We start from the raw sequence: 16,135 nt of genomic DNA on the forward strand, positions 1-16,135 counted from the left end.
CCCACAGCATCATGGAACCTCCACCAAATTTGACAGTAAGTAGCAGGTGTTTTTCTTGGAATGCAGTGTTCTTCTTCCACCATGCAAAGTGCTTTTTGTTATGACCAAATAACAAAATTTTTGTATCATCGGTCCAAAGCACTTTGTTCCAAAATGACTATGGCTTGTCTAAATGAATTTTTGCATACAACAAGCGACTCTGTTTGAGTGCAGAAAGGGCTTCTTTCTCATCACCCTGCCATACAGATGTTCTTTGTGCAAATTGCGCTGAATTGTAGAATGATGTTCTTGCCGGTCTTTGGAAGTGATCTATAGGGTTCTCTGTAACCATTCTCCCAATCCTCCGCATATGCCGCTCCTGTATTTTTCTTGGCCTGCCAGACCTGAGTTTTACAGCAACTGTGCCTGTGACCTTCCATTTCCTGATTACATTCCTTACAGTTGAAACTGACAGTTTAAACCTCTGAGATAGCTTTTTGTAGCCTTCCCCAAAATAATGATACTAACCAATCTTTGTTTTCAGATCTTTTGAGAGTTTTTTTGGGCTTTGAGGATCCCATGCTGTCACTTTTCAGAGGAGAGTCAAACAGAAGCACAACTTGCAATTGGCCACCTTAAATACCTTTTCTCATGGTTGGACACACCTGCCTATGAAGTTCAAGGCTTAACAAGCTAATCCAACCAATTTCGTGTTGCCAGTATTTCATATTGAGCAGTTACATGCATTCAAATTAGCAAAATTACAAGGGTACCCACATTTTTGTACAGCCAGTTTTTCACATTTGATTTAATCTCATACAACTGAATACTGCTTCACTAAAAATCTTTGTTCAGAAAACACCCCAGTATTAATGCTTCTGGGAAATGAAAGACATACCACTGTTACCACGGGCAGAAGTCACGCAGCGCTCTCACTCTTATCTCCAGGAATTCTTGCAGGGCATGTAGTGACTCTGGCAGGCTCTACTGGGGGTAGAGGGCCCAGCTGCAATTTCACCTGCTGTTCCCCAGTAGTTATACCACTGGAGATCAGTACTGGGTCTAATCATTTCAGTCTTGTTACTAATGATACTATATTGTATATAACAGATGGTCTATCATGTTGGGGTTCATATTTGCATACAACACTAAGGGGTCTATTTATCATGCTGTGTAAAAAATGGAGTGAAGCATTACCAGTGATGTTGCTCAAAGCACCCAATCAGATTTTGCTTTTGTTTTCCAACTGTTAAAAATCTAATTGCTGATTGGTTGCTCTGGTCTACATCACCGGTAATGCTTCACTCCACTGTTTACACAGCATGATGAATAGGCCCCTAAATTATTGGAGTAAGATTAGCTAAGACATTTGATTACTACAGACAGTTTTTGATTTGGTAGGAAATTGCAGATGAGGTTCAGGGAGATTAAAAATAAGATCACACCCCTAGGCATTACTAACAAATAGGCTAATGAATTGTAAATGAATACATTTAGACAAAGAAAAAACATGAACTAGAATTTAGGAAATTACATACAAAACTGTGGAAAACAGAGCTTTGACCCAAGTGGCACAGACATACTTCTGCCTATACATAAAAATTATTAGTTAGAACATCCATATAGTATGAGGTACATATTTGAATACCAACCGTAAAAATGATTGTACTATACTACAAAACGTGCCTATCATCACTGTGTCTTTTCAGTGGCTGCAGAGGGTATTAAACGGATTGACAATGGATAATTGGAAGAGCACTGGTGCCATGGCTGCTCTAGATACTAGATTTCGTCTAACTACATATGCCCATTATAGTTGCATGTATTTTATTAAATGTGGGATGCATATTAAATTAAATCATCATGATCATGATTATGTGTGTCGTATTAAAACAACTTTAGGATGATATTTCAAGCTGTGAAAAGATACATACGTATTTGTTTATATGAAATTATACTTTTTTATATGAAAGGACATGAAATTGCTCTATTTGATACTTTATTATTATTATTATATGCTATGCATTGTTTTACAAAGCTGACAATCTAAGTGCCTATATATTTACTGTGTTGTTTACTGTGTTGTTTATTTTATATATTGATTTGATTTGTATTGGACTAGGTTTTGGATTTTCTTTTTAACTTAGCTTGTATTGTACTTTAAAAGGTTAGAACGGATTGAAAGCCACGTCACATCCGTTTGCAGTGTTTAAAGGGGAAGTATGGTCAAAAATTAAAATCCCCCTTTGCCTTTGGGGAATGAATAGAAGCCTTTTTCAGATTGCAATTAATTATTTTTTATGAGCCGGTTTTGAGTTCCGTTTGAGTTTTGAGTTGAGCGCAATCAATTCCTCCACATACCTGCTCTTTCAGCAGAGTGAAAAACCTTCACAGCCCGTGGCCATGCTGCTTGTCCCGTCTGCCTCTTCTGATAGTCCCGCCCTCCTACCGATGAAAAACGAATAGGCAGTCTTGTTCGCAGACACCTGCTCGATGTGCGTGTGCCTCACATTCACTCCCACCGTTGGCCTGCCTTTTCTGCTAGTACCGTCCTCCTGAAAAACGAGTAGGCAGTCTTGTTCGCAGACAGGCCTCACATTTACTCCCACCGTTGCTTGACTGCCTACTCATTTTTTATTGGTAGGAGGGTGGGACTAGCAGAAGAGGCAGACTGGCCAAGCAGCAGAGAAGACGGCCACGGGCTGTGAAGGTTTTTTTGTGCTACCGAAAGAGCAAGTATGTGGGGTATGAACCCTGTAATGTTCCTTTGCAGCTGTCATCCATATTTTGTTTGAGTCATGGCAGTGCTGCTTAGATAAAGTTCTTAGTAACCCATGCAGTCAGCCTACAATGAGTGCCACTAGTGCCACAGCTGGAGCGTCAAAAACTGCGGTAGCGACTACCACATAAACTGGAAAATAACTTTAAATGCTTGGAATCCAGGATTCAGTTCGGGATTTGGCCAGGATTTTTAAATATACCATTTCATTTGTTAAGTTGGCAGCTTATTGGCCCATGTGTGGTGCCCATAGACGGGCCTAACCGATAGCTGGCCAAATAATTAGACAGGTATAAATTGCCAGAATTGATTTTCCAGTCAGATGAAAGCCCCCATCTGTGAATTGGTGTGGTCCTCAATCTGAAGACCTGCATAGATGCAATTATGATCCAATCATTGACTCAAGAGCCAAATCAGATCAGCTAAATACTGCCCACCTCTTTAAGTGTATGGCTGGTGTTAGTTATAAGCTAGTGGGTGACTGTGTATGAAAAACAGACAAAGAAGAACGTCAGTTAGTCATTTCAGTGTCAGCCATTTGGAACACCAAACAGTAGAACTAAACTGTTTTACAGGATGGTTATATAGCACAGTAATAAAACCATTTAGTACCTTAATATCTAGAACAAATAATAACATTTGTAAAACAGAATTATAAAATATGCCCTAGATTTTGGGGACAATTAGCTATACAGTTCCAATTAGGAAATGTGTATGATTTTATAATTCTCCAACTAAACAGTTCAAAATATGAAAATAAATTCACATTCTACATTCAACTTAGTACAAGCCCAAATCAAATCTCATCACCACTCCACTGTAAATCTTCACACAATGAGCTGCTCTTTATCTCAGAGTCTAATAAATGATTCTGCTGGAGGGGAGGGGTTTGTTTATACAGATGCTTCTCTGTGGACATTCATATTCCTTAATTAAAACAATAGGCTACGAATGTTCAGCACAAGCCCTGTTCATTGAATGAATGTTAAAAAGATGGTGCACTGTCCCTTTAAAAGATGATATTGCACGTGCTTATTTTACTAGACAGGGAAAATACTTTGTATCCATCCCTCCTGCCCATAAGTAGTCCAACCACAAGAAGATCTTGGTTCAAAGTATAAGCTTTTCATTTGTTCATTTTCCCAGTGGGGGCTGACAGATTGTAAATACTGCTGTGTAAAGAGATAACTGCTCCCACATTGGAAGAACTGAGCTTCATTTATAATTAGAAAAACAGGTAGAAAAAGTGCGGTCTTCTGGCTGCCTCTGACTTAAATTGGTACAAGTAATTAACTTCAATCATAATGATCTTTAAATAAAATAACATGTTTTCCCTTACAAAAAAAGACACTTCATTTAGTGTTAGTGTGCTTTTAAAGAGTTTTTTCACCTTTAAGTTAACCTTTGGTATGATGTTAACAGTCATATTCTGAGACCATTTGCAACTGGTTTTCATTTTTTATTATGTGCATCTTTTGGAGTTATTTCGCTTTTATTCAGCAGCTCTCCAGTTTGCAATTTCAGCAGTCTGGTTGCTAGGGTCCAAATTACCCTAGAAACCATGCACTGATTTGAATAAGAACTGGAATATGAACATGAGAGTGTGAATAAAAAGAGAAATAATAAAAAGTAGCAATAAGAATAAATATGTAGCCTTACAGAGCAGTTGATCCCCATTTTAAAACTGGAGAAAGACAGAAGGCAAATAATTAAAAAACGATATAAAATAAATAATGAAGACCAACTGAAAAGTTGCATAAAATTGGCCATTCTATAACATATAACAAATTCCTACATAAAGCTGGGTATACATGGAAAAATTCAGTCGTATGGCAATATTGCCAAATTAGTAGATTATTGCAAAATTTGGCCACCTGCACACTAGGCCACTAGCTGACCTGATTGTTTGTACCCCAGGACAAAGATCCAATCATATTGAGGGCTTGTGCAGACCTATTGGGAGTAGACTGCAACAATATGAAATGCTGTTTTTATTCCCTACCTGTCTGGTGGGCTCAGGAACCCTGTATTTGCAGCAGGAGTGGACCAGCCGCACAGCGGTCTCTAGACTTATTTTGTGGCCAGCAGATATGTAGATAGGTTTGGTGCTTTTGGAGCTGCTCTTCAGGGCCTGTTGGAAAAAAGAGCATAGTTTAATATAAAAATGTAGTCAGTTGAAAGATAAAATGTGTCATCCCTAAATACATACAGCCCCCAGGATAGTGCCAGAACTTCCAGTCATGTTAAAAAAGTCTCCTCCATTCTGCAGCTTTCGTATCTGTAAAATAAAGTACTATATTGTAACACTGTAGCATAGAAGGTGTCTATCATGTTAAGGTTTTCTAACTAACTGCTGGTTGATCCAGAGGCAGGTGAAAACCCCATAGTATATGTTGCCTCCATGACTCCAAGAGGGTAATTGGGCCAGTCTCTGAGTCACATTGCTACAAAACACTTAGGGGTGAAAATTCCAAAACTTGATAACTTTCACTGTAAAAATTCCTGTCATTTTATACTTGGGGGTGCCAAATGTTAGGCACCCCCAAGTGAACGCATTTACTTACACCCCAAGCCGGTGCTCCTATAAGGAGAAAACTACACCAGAATTCTTCCAGCAAGCACCACAGATCAATCGTCTTCCTTCTTTCTTCTCATGGCTGCACATGGGCAATAGAGTGAAAAGCCGAACTTTAACAAAAAAACTGGCTATTTCAGTCTACTATGCATGCGTCTGCCCCAGGACATCTGAAGAAAGAAGAAACAGGAAGACGATCGCTCAGTGGTAGTGATGGGTGAATTTATTTGCCAGGCGCAAATTTGCGGCAAATTCCCGCAATTCACCGCCGTCGAATACATTCGCAAAACCGCTGCAATAATTTGGCGGGATAAAAAAAATGGACACCGACGGCGTTTTGCGAGATTTTTTTTTTTTTGCCGTTTAGCAGGAAATTCACGAATTTTTCAGCAAAGTGAAATGGCCCAAATTCACCCATCACTACTCAGTGGTGCTCACTGGAATGTAAGTATGATCACTTGCCTAATATTTGGCACCCCAAAGTAAAAATTACTTTCCTTCTCCTTTAAGACAAAAAAAACCCTTCTAATTTTTTTTCGTATAATAGATTTTTATTAAAGTTTCAAAAGGCAAGGATAGGGGTACAGAAAGAAAAAGGGGGGGGGAGGGAAGGGGAGGGAATATTCAATACACATAGCATAACAAAGTTAAAATCACACATCTCTAGACATGCAGTACTTACAAACATAACCAGATATGCCGAACAGCTAAGAGCCCAGTATTCGCTTGTATTCCGCAGTCTCCCTGAACAAAAACCAGCGTACCCAAGTGTTCCTAAAATTGGTAAGTTGTTTTTCCGTAGAGGAAGAAAGTTCCTCAAATTTCGCAACCTCATTTACTGTCCCGACCCAATCTTTCAAAGTAGGGGCCAGAGGGGATTTCGATAATCGTGGGATAAGTATCTTGGCTGCGTTAAGTAAATGCCTTTCTAGAGCCAAATCTGAAACGTCCGCCATGGGGTCCCTAACCCAAAACAACAGAATCCGTTCCGGGGTATGGGGTATCTGTCGACCTAACGCCTGCGAACTGAGCTGGAGAATTCCAGACCAGTAGCTGTGAAGATCCGGGCAGGACCAAAAAACATGAAGGAGAGTGCCAGTATCGCCTTTGCATCTCCAGCACGTATCGCTCGTGGCCGGATAAATCAATTTCAATTTATGCGGAGTATAGTACCATCTACTCAGTAACTTATAATTCAATTCCTGTATTTTACAACACCTGGAGCTAAATAACAAATTAGCAACACCATTAGTGAGATCTTCTTCCGAGAGATCTAGACCCAGAACCAATTCCCAGGCCCTAATAAAGGGTAATTGTTTCTTCCCACCTCCTAGCTTTTGCATGTCATATATCATAGAAATTATCCGTTTCGGGGGAGTTTCGCTGTGGCAGAGGGTCTCGAAAGAGGTAAGTGGTCTCCCCAAATTATTACTACCACCATTGTATTTGTAAAAATGTTTGAGTTGACAATATTGAAAGTCATGCAGAACATTGTCAGGCCTGGACTGTCTGAGGGTGATAAGGTCGGCTAACTGAGTCTTGTCCATAATATGTATAAATTGTAAGTGGCCATCTACTAACCAATCTTTAAAGGCATTAGGATGCAAAGCCGGAGGAAATGCCGGGTTATTAGTGATAGGGGTAAGTGGAGAGGGAAATGAGGTGAACTTAAAATTCCCCTTCATTGAGTCCCATGTAATCAATGTGCTTTTTAGTAATGGATGGGATTCATGTAGAATCCTCCGATGGATCTTATCTATCCAAGGTAAATGAATCAAGTGCGTGGCTGTGGACTGCTGCTCAATCTCTACCCAATCCTTATTATCTAAGTGATGAGACCAATCAATTATCCTTGATAATTGAGCAGCCTTCAAATATCGCGCACAATCAGGAAGGGCCAACCCGCCTTCGAACTTGCTGCGATATAACGTAGAGGTCTTAATCCTGGGTGGTCGCCCCTGCCAAATAAATCGGATTATCAAAGACTGAAAGGTTTTTAACCACTTGTCGGAATACGAAAGAGGGATGCACTGAAACACGTATAACAGGCGTGGCATAACATTCATTTTTATGACATTTATTCTACCTAACCATGATAGATACTGTTTGGACCAATTTTGCAAGTCCTTTTTTACCTTGGAGATAAGCACCTTACAGTTCCCGTCTACCCAATCGTCATAATCCTTAGTAATGATTATGCCCAGATAAGTGAATTGTCTGTTTGCCCAGCTATATGGAAATTTTTGGGAGAGTCCCTGCAGAGTGTTTGGAGAAAGGGAGATATTTAACGCCACCGATTTACTATAGTTCACTTTGAAATTGCTAACTTTACCAAATATGTCAAATAGGTGATTCAGGTTCAGAATCGTAATAAGCGGATTAGTTAAAAAAAAAAGGAGGTCATCTGCATATGCGGCCACTTTGTAATGTTTCTGTCTGACAGTGACTCCTGAAATATCCAGATTGTGACGGATCTGTGAAAGGAAGGGTTCAAGGGCCAGGATAAACAAAGTGGGTGATAGGGGACAACCCTGGCGAGTCCCATTTTTAATACTAATGTAATCAGAGAGTGTTCCATTTACTCTTACTCTGGCTATAGGGCCATTGTAAAGAGAACGTATCCATTTGCAAAGACGGTCCCCAAACCCAAATCTCTGTAGGCAACTGAACATATATTCCCAGCAAACCCTGTCGAAGGCCTTTTCGGCATCCGTCGACAATAGCATAATAGGAATTTTCTTGAGTTTTGCATGGTGAAGAATATTAATTAGTTTGTTGGTATTATCTCTGGTTTCCCTGCCAGGGACAAAGCCTGCTTGATCGAGGCCGATCAACCGACCGAGGACTGCTTGCATTCTAGTAGCAACTATTTTGGCTAAGAATTTGACATCCACATTTATCAATGAAATAGGTCTGTAATTGCCAGGGTCATCGGGGTTCTTATTAGCTTTCAATAGCAGAGAAATATGGGCTTCTAAAGAATGATGTGAAAACTGGGCCTCAGTTTGCAAAGCATTGAACGCCTTAGTCATGTGGGGCACCAATAGCGATGAACATTCTTTGTAGTAACTAGATGTATAGCCATCCGGACCAGGGCTCTTGCCTGATGGAGACCCTCTTATTGCCTGAGTGACTTCTTCTGCTGTGATGTCTGCCTCTAAGGCTTGTTGTTGCGCTGGAGATAGGCGCGGCAGCTGGGTGTCATCTAAAAAGGAGGTGATGGCAGCCCCTCGGGATAGACCATCATCAGGCATAGGGTTAGGTATCTGATACAGTTCTGAGTAAAATCTATGGAATTCTTGCGCTATTTGAGGGCTGCTGTGAACCTTACTCCCAATTTTTGGTTGTATGCTGTGAATATGATTTCTAGCAACCTGCGACCTCAAGAGGCGAGCTAAAAGCTTGCCACATTTATTCCCGTGTTCGTAAAAACGATGTCTCATCCTAGTGATAACCTATTCTGTGAAAAAATTATAATGGTTAGCCAGGTCAGATCGTAATGAAGCTAATTTAATGGAAAGTTCAGTGGTCGGGGTTTGTTTATGTTGTGTTTCTAGGTTTCTGATTTCAGTCAATAGCGACTCATGTTTTCTCTTATGTGCCTGTTTCCTTCTAGAGCAAAGTTGAATCAATATACCCCTAATATAACATTTGTGGGCTTCCCAAATTGTGACTGGATTAACATCAGCAGTGACATTTTCTTTAAAATAGGTTTGGATAGAAGCTTTAATTTCATTCAATGTTTGAGTATCTTTTAGCACCGACTCATTCAGTCTCCACAGCCCCTGCCTGATAGGTTCCCCATTCACTGACAAGGCTACAGAGACGGGGGCATGATCGGTCCAAGAGCGTGTATGTATGTCTACATGCTGTAAAGTATTCAGATAATGATGGCTAATGAAGAGATAGTCAATTCTGGTATAGAGATTGTGCCTAGCCGAATAGAAGGTATAATCTCGTTCTTGAGGTTTTAATAAGCGCCATGCGTCAATTACTTGTAAGTTATGTAAGTCTTTGATTATGTTACGAATGACTCGGTTCGGCACACTAGATTTGTTCAGAGAGCAGTCAATATGCGGGTCAAGAGGGACATTCAGGTCTCCACCTAAAACCAATAGGCCCTCCGAAAAACCCAGTAAAGTTTCGGATATCTTATGGAACGTAAGGTCTTGGTTTTCATTAGGCAAATATAAGGCAGCAAACGTGATCGTCTGAGAACCTAAGGTACCTTTAACAAACACATATCTCCCGTCAGGGTCTCTTTTCGTGGAGGTCACCTTAAAGTTAAAATTTTTCCCAAAAAGTATAGCTACCCCTTTAGTTTTACTCTGTTGCGGGACGCTGCTATAAATATCGGGAAAATACCGGTTTGACCACTTGGGAACACAATTTCCTTCTTCTAATTTTCATGTATGCTCTCATGTCTGCTGGAAGAAGCAGCTAGCAAATCAAAGCATCACATTGTTTGGTCCCCTTGTATCAGTTATAATATCTCCCTTAAAGAAGAAAGAAAGGGTTCATTACTGGAGAGTTTCAGCTTATTAAACACCCCTCAGGCTGGGTACTATTCTAGTGAGTGCTGCTATCTTGCCTCCTGCCCTATCGGTCTCTTGCAGCAGCTCTGGGTTGTGTGCAAGTACAGAAGATTAAAATCAGAATGTAGATGGTAAAAGACAAACTTGTACTCCTTTATGCATTTGCAACCCAGGATAGCCACAAGGGCACTGGGACAGAAGGTAAGATTTTGCAATGGCATTCTGCCAACCCTTTTTTTTTTACCCATGAGCAACATTTAAATGTAAAGAGAGTTGGGGAGCAAAACAAATATAAAAATAATTTTGTAGTAGTATTGGTAGCCCTTATGTGGACTGGCAGTCTACTGGCAGTACACCTGATTTTTTTACAACCAAAACTTGATTCCAAGCCAAGAATTCAAAAATAAGTACCTGGCAACTGGAAGCAACATCCAAGGGGTTGGTAACATGTTGCTTGTGAGCCACTGGCTGGGGAACACTGCTCTAGAATAATGTTCTGGGTTAATGTTTCTTTGGGAGAAGGGGAATACCAGGCCATGCTCTGAGGTTAGATATTAAAATCATTTGGGGGTGGCTATAAACTTTGCAGTGCCTAGTGATTAAGCCTTTTCTTGGCCAACTATACTGTAGCTGAAACCTTCCATACCGTTTATTAGATTATTTGCTATTTCTGTTCCATTCAAATGCTTTTTAACTATAACTGCACTGCATATTCCAGATGAGACCTTACCAGTGTTTTATAAAGGGATAGAATGACCCTCTTCTCCCATGAATCTATGCCCTTTTTTAATGCAACACCTTGCTGATGCTGAATGGCATTGCAAGTTTATTATCCATGCTCAGGTACTTCTCCGTCATGGATATGCTCAGTGTAGTCCCATAAGGGTATGAGTGGCTTAAATATGTTAAATCCAAAATGTATAACCTTACATTTATCAACTGTACCTTCACCACCATCATCACTGGGGTGCAGCACACTCTCTTGCCAAAGCAGATCAACTGCACAGAGGTGGGGAAACAGAGTCTGCCTACTTCACTGGAGGGGGCTTTTACAAAAAATATATTATACAAAGTCACACATTTACAAAAATATCAATACACCAGTAATTTGCTTGCAAATCTGAGATACATCTGAGCACTGCTATTGCAATCACAGGAAAAAAGGCCACATACCACCACTAATGGGAACAATGTTTTACTGAATTAATGAATTCTAAACAGCCTACTCAGTAAGGGTGTGTTCCTAATGGTATACAGATTTTTATGCATTCCACCCCCACAGTGAACTGTGTACGTTATGGAGTCTGCACTGTGGTCCTCTACCCACTAAAGCAGGAGCTGCGGACAGAATGTTGTTGATCTGTTCTTTTGGGTACCAAGAATGGATTATTAGGATGATTAGGGAGATGGTCCTGCATTTTTAAAAAACAAATTCATCTTCATTCTAAACTGTAATACACAATAAGGTCTAGGATATGCCAGCAGTAGTTCATTATCACCCTACTGTCATGAAGGTTGGTTGGCATAGTTGTGTTACACCACATTTGCATTGCAATGTGGTGTATCATAAAATCAACCAAATAAATGTAAGAACTATTCTGCATACATACCCTAAGAGATCACCAATAATTGTTATATAAGCAAAAAGGGTTAAAATGCTATATAGTCTTGCTGATATGTTATAGACTTGGAAATTGTGATTTGTAGCCAACACACTTCCTTCACAAATTTTATATTATGAAATAGTAGAATGCAGAGAAAGATATGACAAATAAAGAATGGATGGCAAGAATTCTACTAAAGAAAGGGGGAAAAAAAGGAAAGAGCAAGTGAGAAAGATGTTATCTTCCAATCAATCTGTCCCGGTCATGGAGTAAAAATCGATACACAAGGAGACACTTCAAATGAAGGAATAAATTACACTGTGCTATGTATCCTCTTTTGGGAGACATGAGGAAATGAGCTGCACTTTGTCATTAATTAGTGTCCTAATGTGATAGGACTGGTCATATTTACTGCATTCTCACAGAACTCTTTGCATATATCCACAACTCTAACACATGCTTCCAAGTTATTAACTGTTTCTGTACACCTACATTTAAATGGAAGTTTCCAACATCTTGTGGGTTTTTTTTGTCAAAAACTTGCTTGTTGAAAGAAAAAAAAACACAAGCCAAAGCAATCAATTGTAGAAAACGTTTAAGAGTTTAGGAACTCATTTACATTTTCTTCAATTGTTTGACTGAACCCAGATACTCGAAGCTTCACAAACCTGCTTTACAAATACAAAGTCAGTGGATTGTATTTTAAGGCTCATCCAGAGGACATCAGCTAGAAAGCATCAACAAGTCAGTCAACAGTCAAGCTGAGCTTTATGATATACAATCTGGGCTACATTACTTGATATTGTGGAATCTTAAAGTATCTGTTCTACTCAGAAAAATACCATTAGTTCCAATAAAGTACAGTATGGGATCTGTTATCTGGAAACCCGTTATCCAGAAAGCACAGAATTATGGGAAGGCCGTCTTCCATAGACTCCATTTTATCCATATAATTCCATTAAAAAAAATTATTTCCTTTTTCTCTATAATAAGAAAACAGTACCTTGGGCCAAACTAAGATATAATGAATCCTTACTGAAGACAAAACAAGCCTGTTGGGTTTATTAAACCTTTTAATTATTTTTTAGTAGACTTACAGTAAGGTATGGTGATCCAAATTACAAACAGATCTGTTATCTGGAAAATCCCAGGTCCCAAGCATTTTGGATAGCAGGTCCCATGCCTGTACCTTGTATTTGAGCCAAACTAAGATATAATCAATCCTTTTTGAAGACAAAACAAACCTGTTTGATTTATTTAATGCTTAAATAATTTTTTTTAGTAGACTTACGGTATTGTGATCCAAATTACGGAAAGATCCGGTATCCTGAAAACCCAGGTCCCAAGCATTCTGGATTCTGGATAACAGGTGCCATACATGTATATATAACTTTGTATTGAATTTTAATCAAATACTCGAGGGGTGACACATGCACATTTCACTATTCTACAGCTTTGCAGCTTTTCCCTTACAAGTGAATGGGGCTTTTTTTTTAATTTAGTCAACTGCCTATGAGGTGCTAATTGCTGCAGGGAAAACACCATAAATAATCTAGTTTATCATAGCCCTTACAATGTGTTTTAGGGTACTACATAGAGATTTGTTGCCCATAATAAATCTGTGTTCATGGGATGACAAGCAAGACAAACAGCGTGGGTATTTTTTCAAAAGCTAACTGAAAAAATACATAAAGACTTCTTGTAGCACAGCCATGAATCCAATCTTGAAGCAGTGTTTGGTGCCAGATAATTACTTTAAAAAAAAACCCCACTACTATAAAATGTGATATGATTGCATATTTATTGAGGGTGAAGTCACAATTGAAGATGCATAGACGCAGTCAAACTATTGCTGCTCTGCAATGTGAATTTAATGGTTTCAGTCAAAATGGTTTACTTGTTAAGCCTACACAAACACATATAGGCCTATTGCACATAGGACATTTCTCAGGCATTTTGCTAGCTACACATAATTACCAGTAGCAGCACTTACAGCTGATTATACAGTTGTTAATGAAACAAAATGCTACCTGATACTGCCCATTCTTTAGGGCTTGTTAGTATAGGTATGAGACCAGTTATCCAGAATGCTCAGGACCTGGGATCTTCTTGATCTCCTTACCTTAAGTTCACTAAGAAATGGTTTAAACATTAATTAAACCCAATAGGATTGTTCTAACTCCAATAAGGATTAATTATATCTTAGTTGGGATCAAGTACTGCTACTGTTTTATTTTTACAGAGAAAAAGGAAACCATTTATTACAATTGGAATTATTTACTTAAAATGAAGTATTTGTTGTAATTCAGAACTTCTGGATAATGGGTTTCCGAATAATGGATCCCATACCTGTAATAAGTCCAGTGGGTAGCTACCTATAATACACAAAAGCCATGAATATCCTGTAAATTCTATCCTTATAAACAGTGCTTAGTGATGTCATCGGTTATATGATGCCATTTCTGTCACATGACTCACTGAAACTTATAAAGTACACCTGTTGCAAAATATGAGGATATTAGAAGTCACCTCTGCCTCCTTGGTGTGTGTGTATATATATGTATATATGTATATGTATATATATATATATATATATAAATATATATATATAATCACAATTTGGAATAAAGCATTCCTGGGCCAGCACTTCCCTTAGTAAAACAAGTGTCTTTTTATTTCATTTCACACATCACAGTGCTGATGTGTGAAATGAAATAAAAAGACACTTGTTTTACTAAGGGAAGTGCTGAAAAATATAATATACAATTTGTGCCTGAAACAATGCTAAATAACCTAGAAAAAGAAATTACCTTAAATTCTGAAAAAATATTTCTTTTTTCTTGCTCAAGAGCATTTTATATAACTCATGTGGCTCCATCTGTGTCCTTTCTTTCAAAAAGCAGCCTTGTCATGCTTTACAACTTCTTCTGGATCAACTAGCAGTTAGGCAGGTTAAAAAAGAGATAAAAGGTTGAACTTGAAGGATGTGTGTCTTTTTAGTAACCTAACTTACTATGTTACAATGCTCTGCAAGGCTAGAAATGTATTGTTATTGCTACTTTTATTGATCCTCTTTTTATTCAGCCTCTCCTATTCAAAATCCAGTCTTTTATTCAAATCAATGAATAGTTGATAGGGTCATTTGGACCCTAGCAACCAGATTGCAGAAAATGCAAACTGAAGAGCTGCTAAATCTAAATTACTCAAAAAAAATCAAAATAACTCAAAAAATTGCAATTGTCTCAGAATATCATTCTCTACATCATACTAAAAGTTGATGCAAAGGTGAACAACCCCTTTAAGAGTAGGAGTTTTTGATCCAGTGAGTATACTCACTCAATAGCACATGTAAAGCTAGAAAAGCATGGTAAAGCTACAGTATCTATGTTGCTGGACATGTACTGGTGTGGGCTAAAGTCAGGTTTGAGATCATTTGTTTAAGACATAAAAAAATTATAAATGTAAAGATATATATTATCTTTTATGTAAATAGTCAGTTCGCACCAAAATTAAAGGACCTCACATACTTCTAAATTCACAATGATGCTACCCAGATATAATTCTGGATCTGCATTAGAAGTCACAAATATAGTTTACATGAATAAGCCACTGTATAACAATGGAGTGCTGCCAAGTTTCAATAGGGCTGTAGGGCCCACATATACATAGCACATATAAAACAAGCTTCATAGAAATCTAATAAAAAGTGCATTTTTTGTTGTTGGTCTAATGGAGGGAAGTATTTACTGGACACCTGTTTAAAAGCAAACATATTACTGGCTGCTATGGGCTATTTCACTTGGGCAAACAATGCTTTTATTATACTGTATATAGGGCATGTGTTAAATACTTAAATATCAATAAACAGAGGTTGACTATAATTTGTGACTCTCTATCCACCTTTAAGGTTAAAAACACAAGATTGTAAGTTACTTGCAGTTTCTGGAGAGATAGATATGATCTATAATTGCACACCAACAGTGACGGAACTAGGTGGGGATGGGCCCTGGTGCGGGCCGTGCTGCCGGGCCCCGCCCCCCACCCTCATCCGTACGGTGATGCAGCCGCCTCCAGCCAGCGTGACTGCCGGGGGGCTCTGCGGGGGTGCGGGCCCTGGCCCAATTGCACCCCCTGCTCCCCCGGTAGTTACGCCACTGCACACCAAACATTTTCAATTGCTGGTGTCACCATCACTGGTCCTTTTCTATATTCATATGGATAACATTACAGATAATATACCCATTCTTTGATTGCCAAAAAGGTGAAAAAAAGCTGCAACACAAACTAAAGATACAAATCCGATGTAATGATTTGGCTGCTTGGAGTCTACATACAAAATGCAATTTTACTTTAGCTGAAGCACACAAAGTCAGCATTTATGGCAGCAGAAAAAAAAAAGACTGTGCAATGCTGGACCAGAAAAAAATTGGTGATTACTGCTTTTTAATATCACAGGCAATCATGGTACTACAATGAAGCATCTTGACTATACCTAGGATCCATTTCTAACAGCAAAGGGTCGACATGACATGTACTAGGCTCAATTTTGTATATTTGTTTTCTCCAAATTAAAAGCAAAATGGAAAAAACGATCATACTATGAATCTGTGCTCCTTCTGTGTACTTGCACAGAACATGTTGCATCAGATGATAAATAACATTT

The 16,135-nt window shown here is 38.8% G+C and overlaps 1 protein-coding gene across 3 annotated transcripts in view; it reads right to left on the reverse strand.

Annotated features, from left to right (window-relative positions):
* The window catches only part of LOC108700990 (endonuclease V), a 67,014-nt gene that overhangs the window by 35,601 nt on the left and 15,278 nt on the right, over positions 1 to 16,135 (reverse strand). For all 3 annotated transcript variants that reach the window (XM_018235086.2, XM_018235087.2, XM_041575833.1), the window contains exons 6-7: positions 4,968 to 5,036; positions 4,761 to 4,889 (exon numbers count right to left, since the gene is read on the reverse strand). In XM_018235086.2, coding sequence (XP_018090575.1) covers positions 4,761 to 4,889; positions 4,968 to 5,036 — 198 coding nt within the window. The remainder of the gene's footprint in view (positions 1 to 4,760; positions 4,890 to 4,967; positions 5,037 to 16,135) is intronic.

This window comes from Xenopus laevis, chromosome 9_10L (assembly GCF_017654675.1).
Source record: "Xenopus laevis strain J_2021 chromosome 9_10L, Xenopus_laevis_v10.1, whole genome shotgun sequence".
In the NCBI taxonomy this organism is placed as follows: domain Eukaryota; kingdom Metazoa; phylum Chordata; class Amphibia; order Anura; family Pipidae; genus Xenopus; species Xenopus laevis.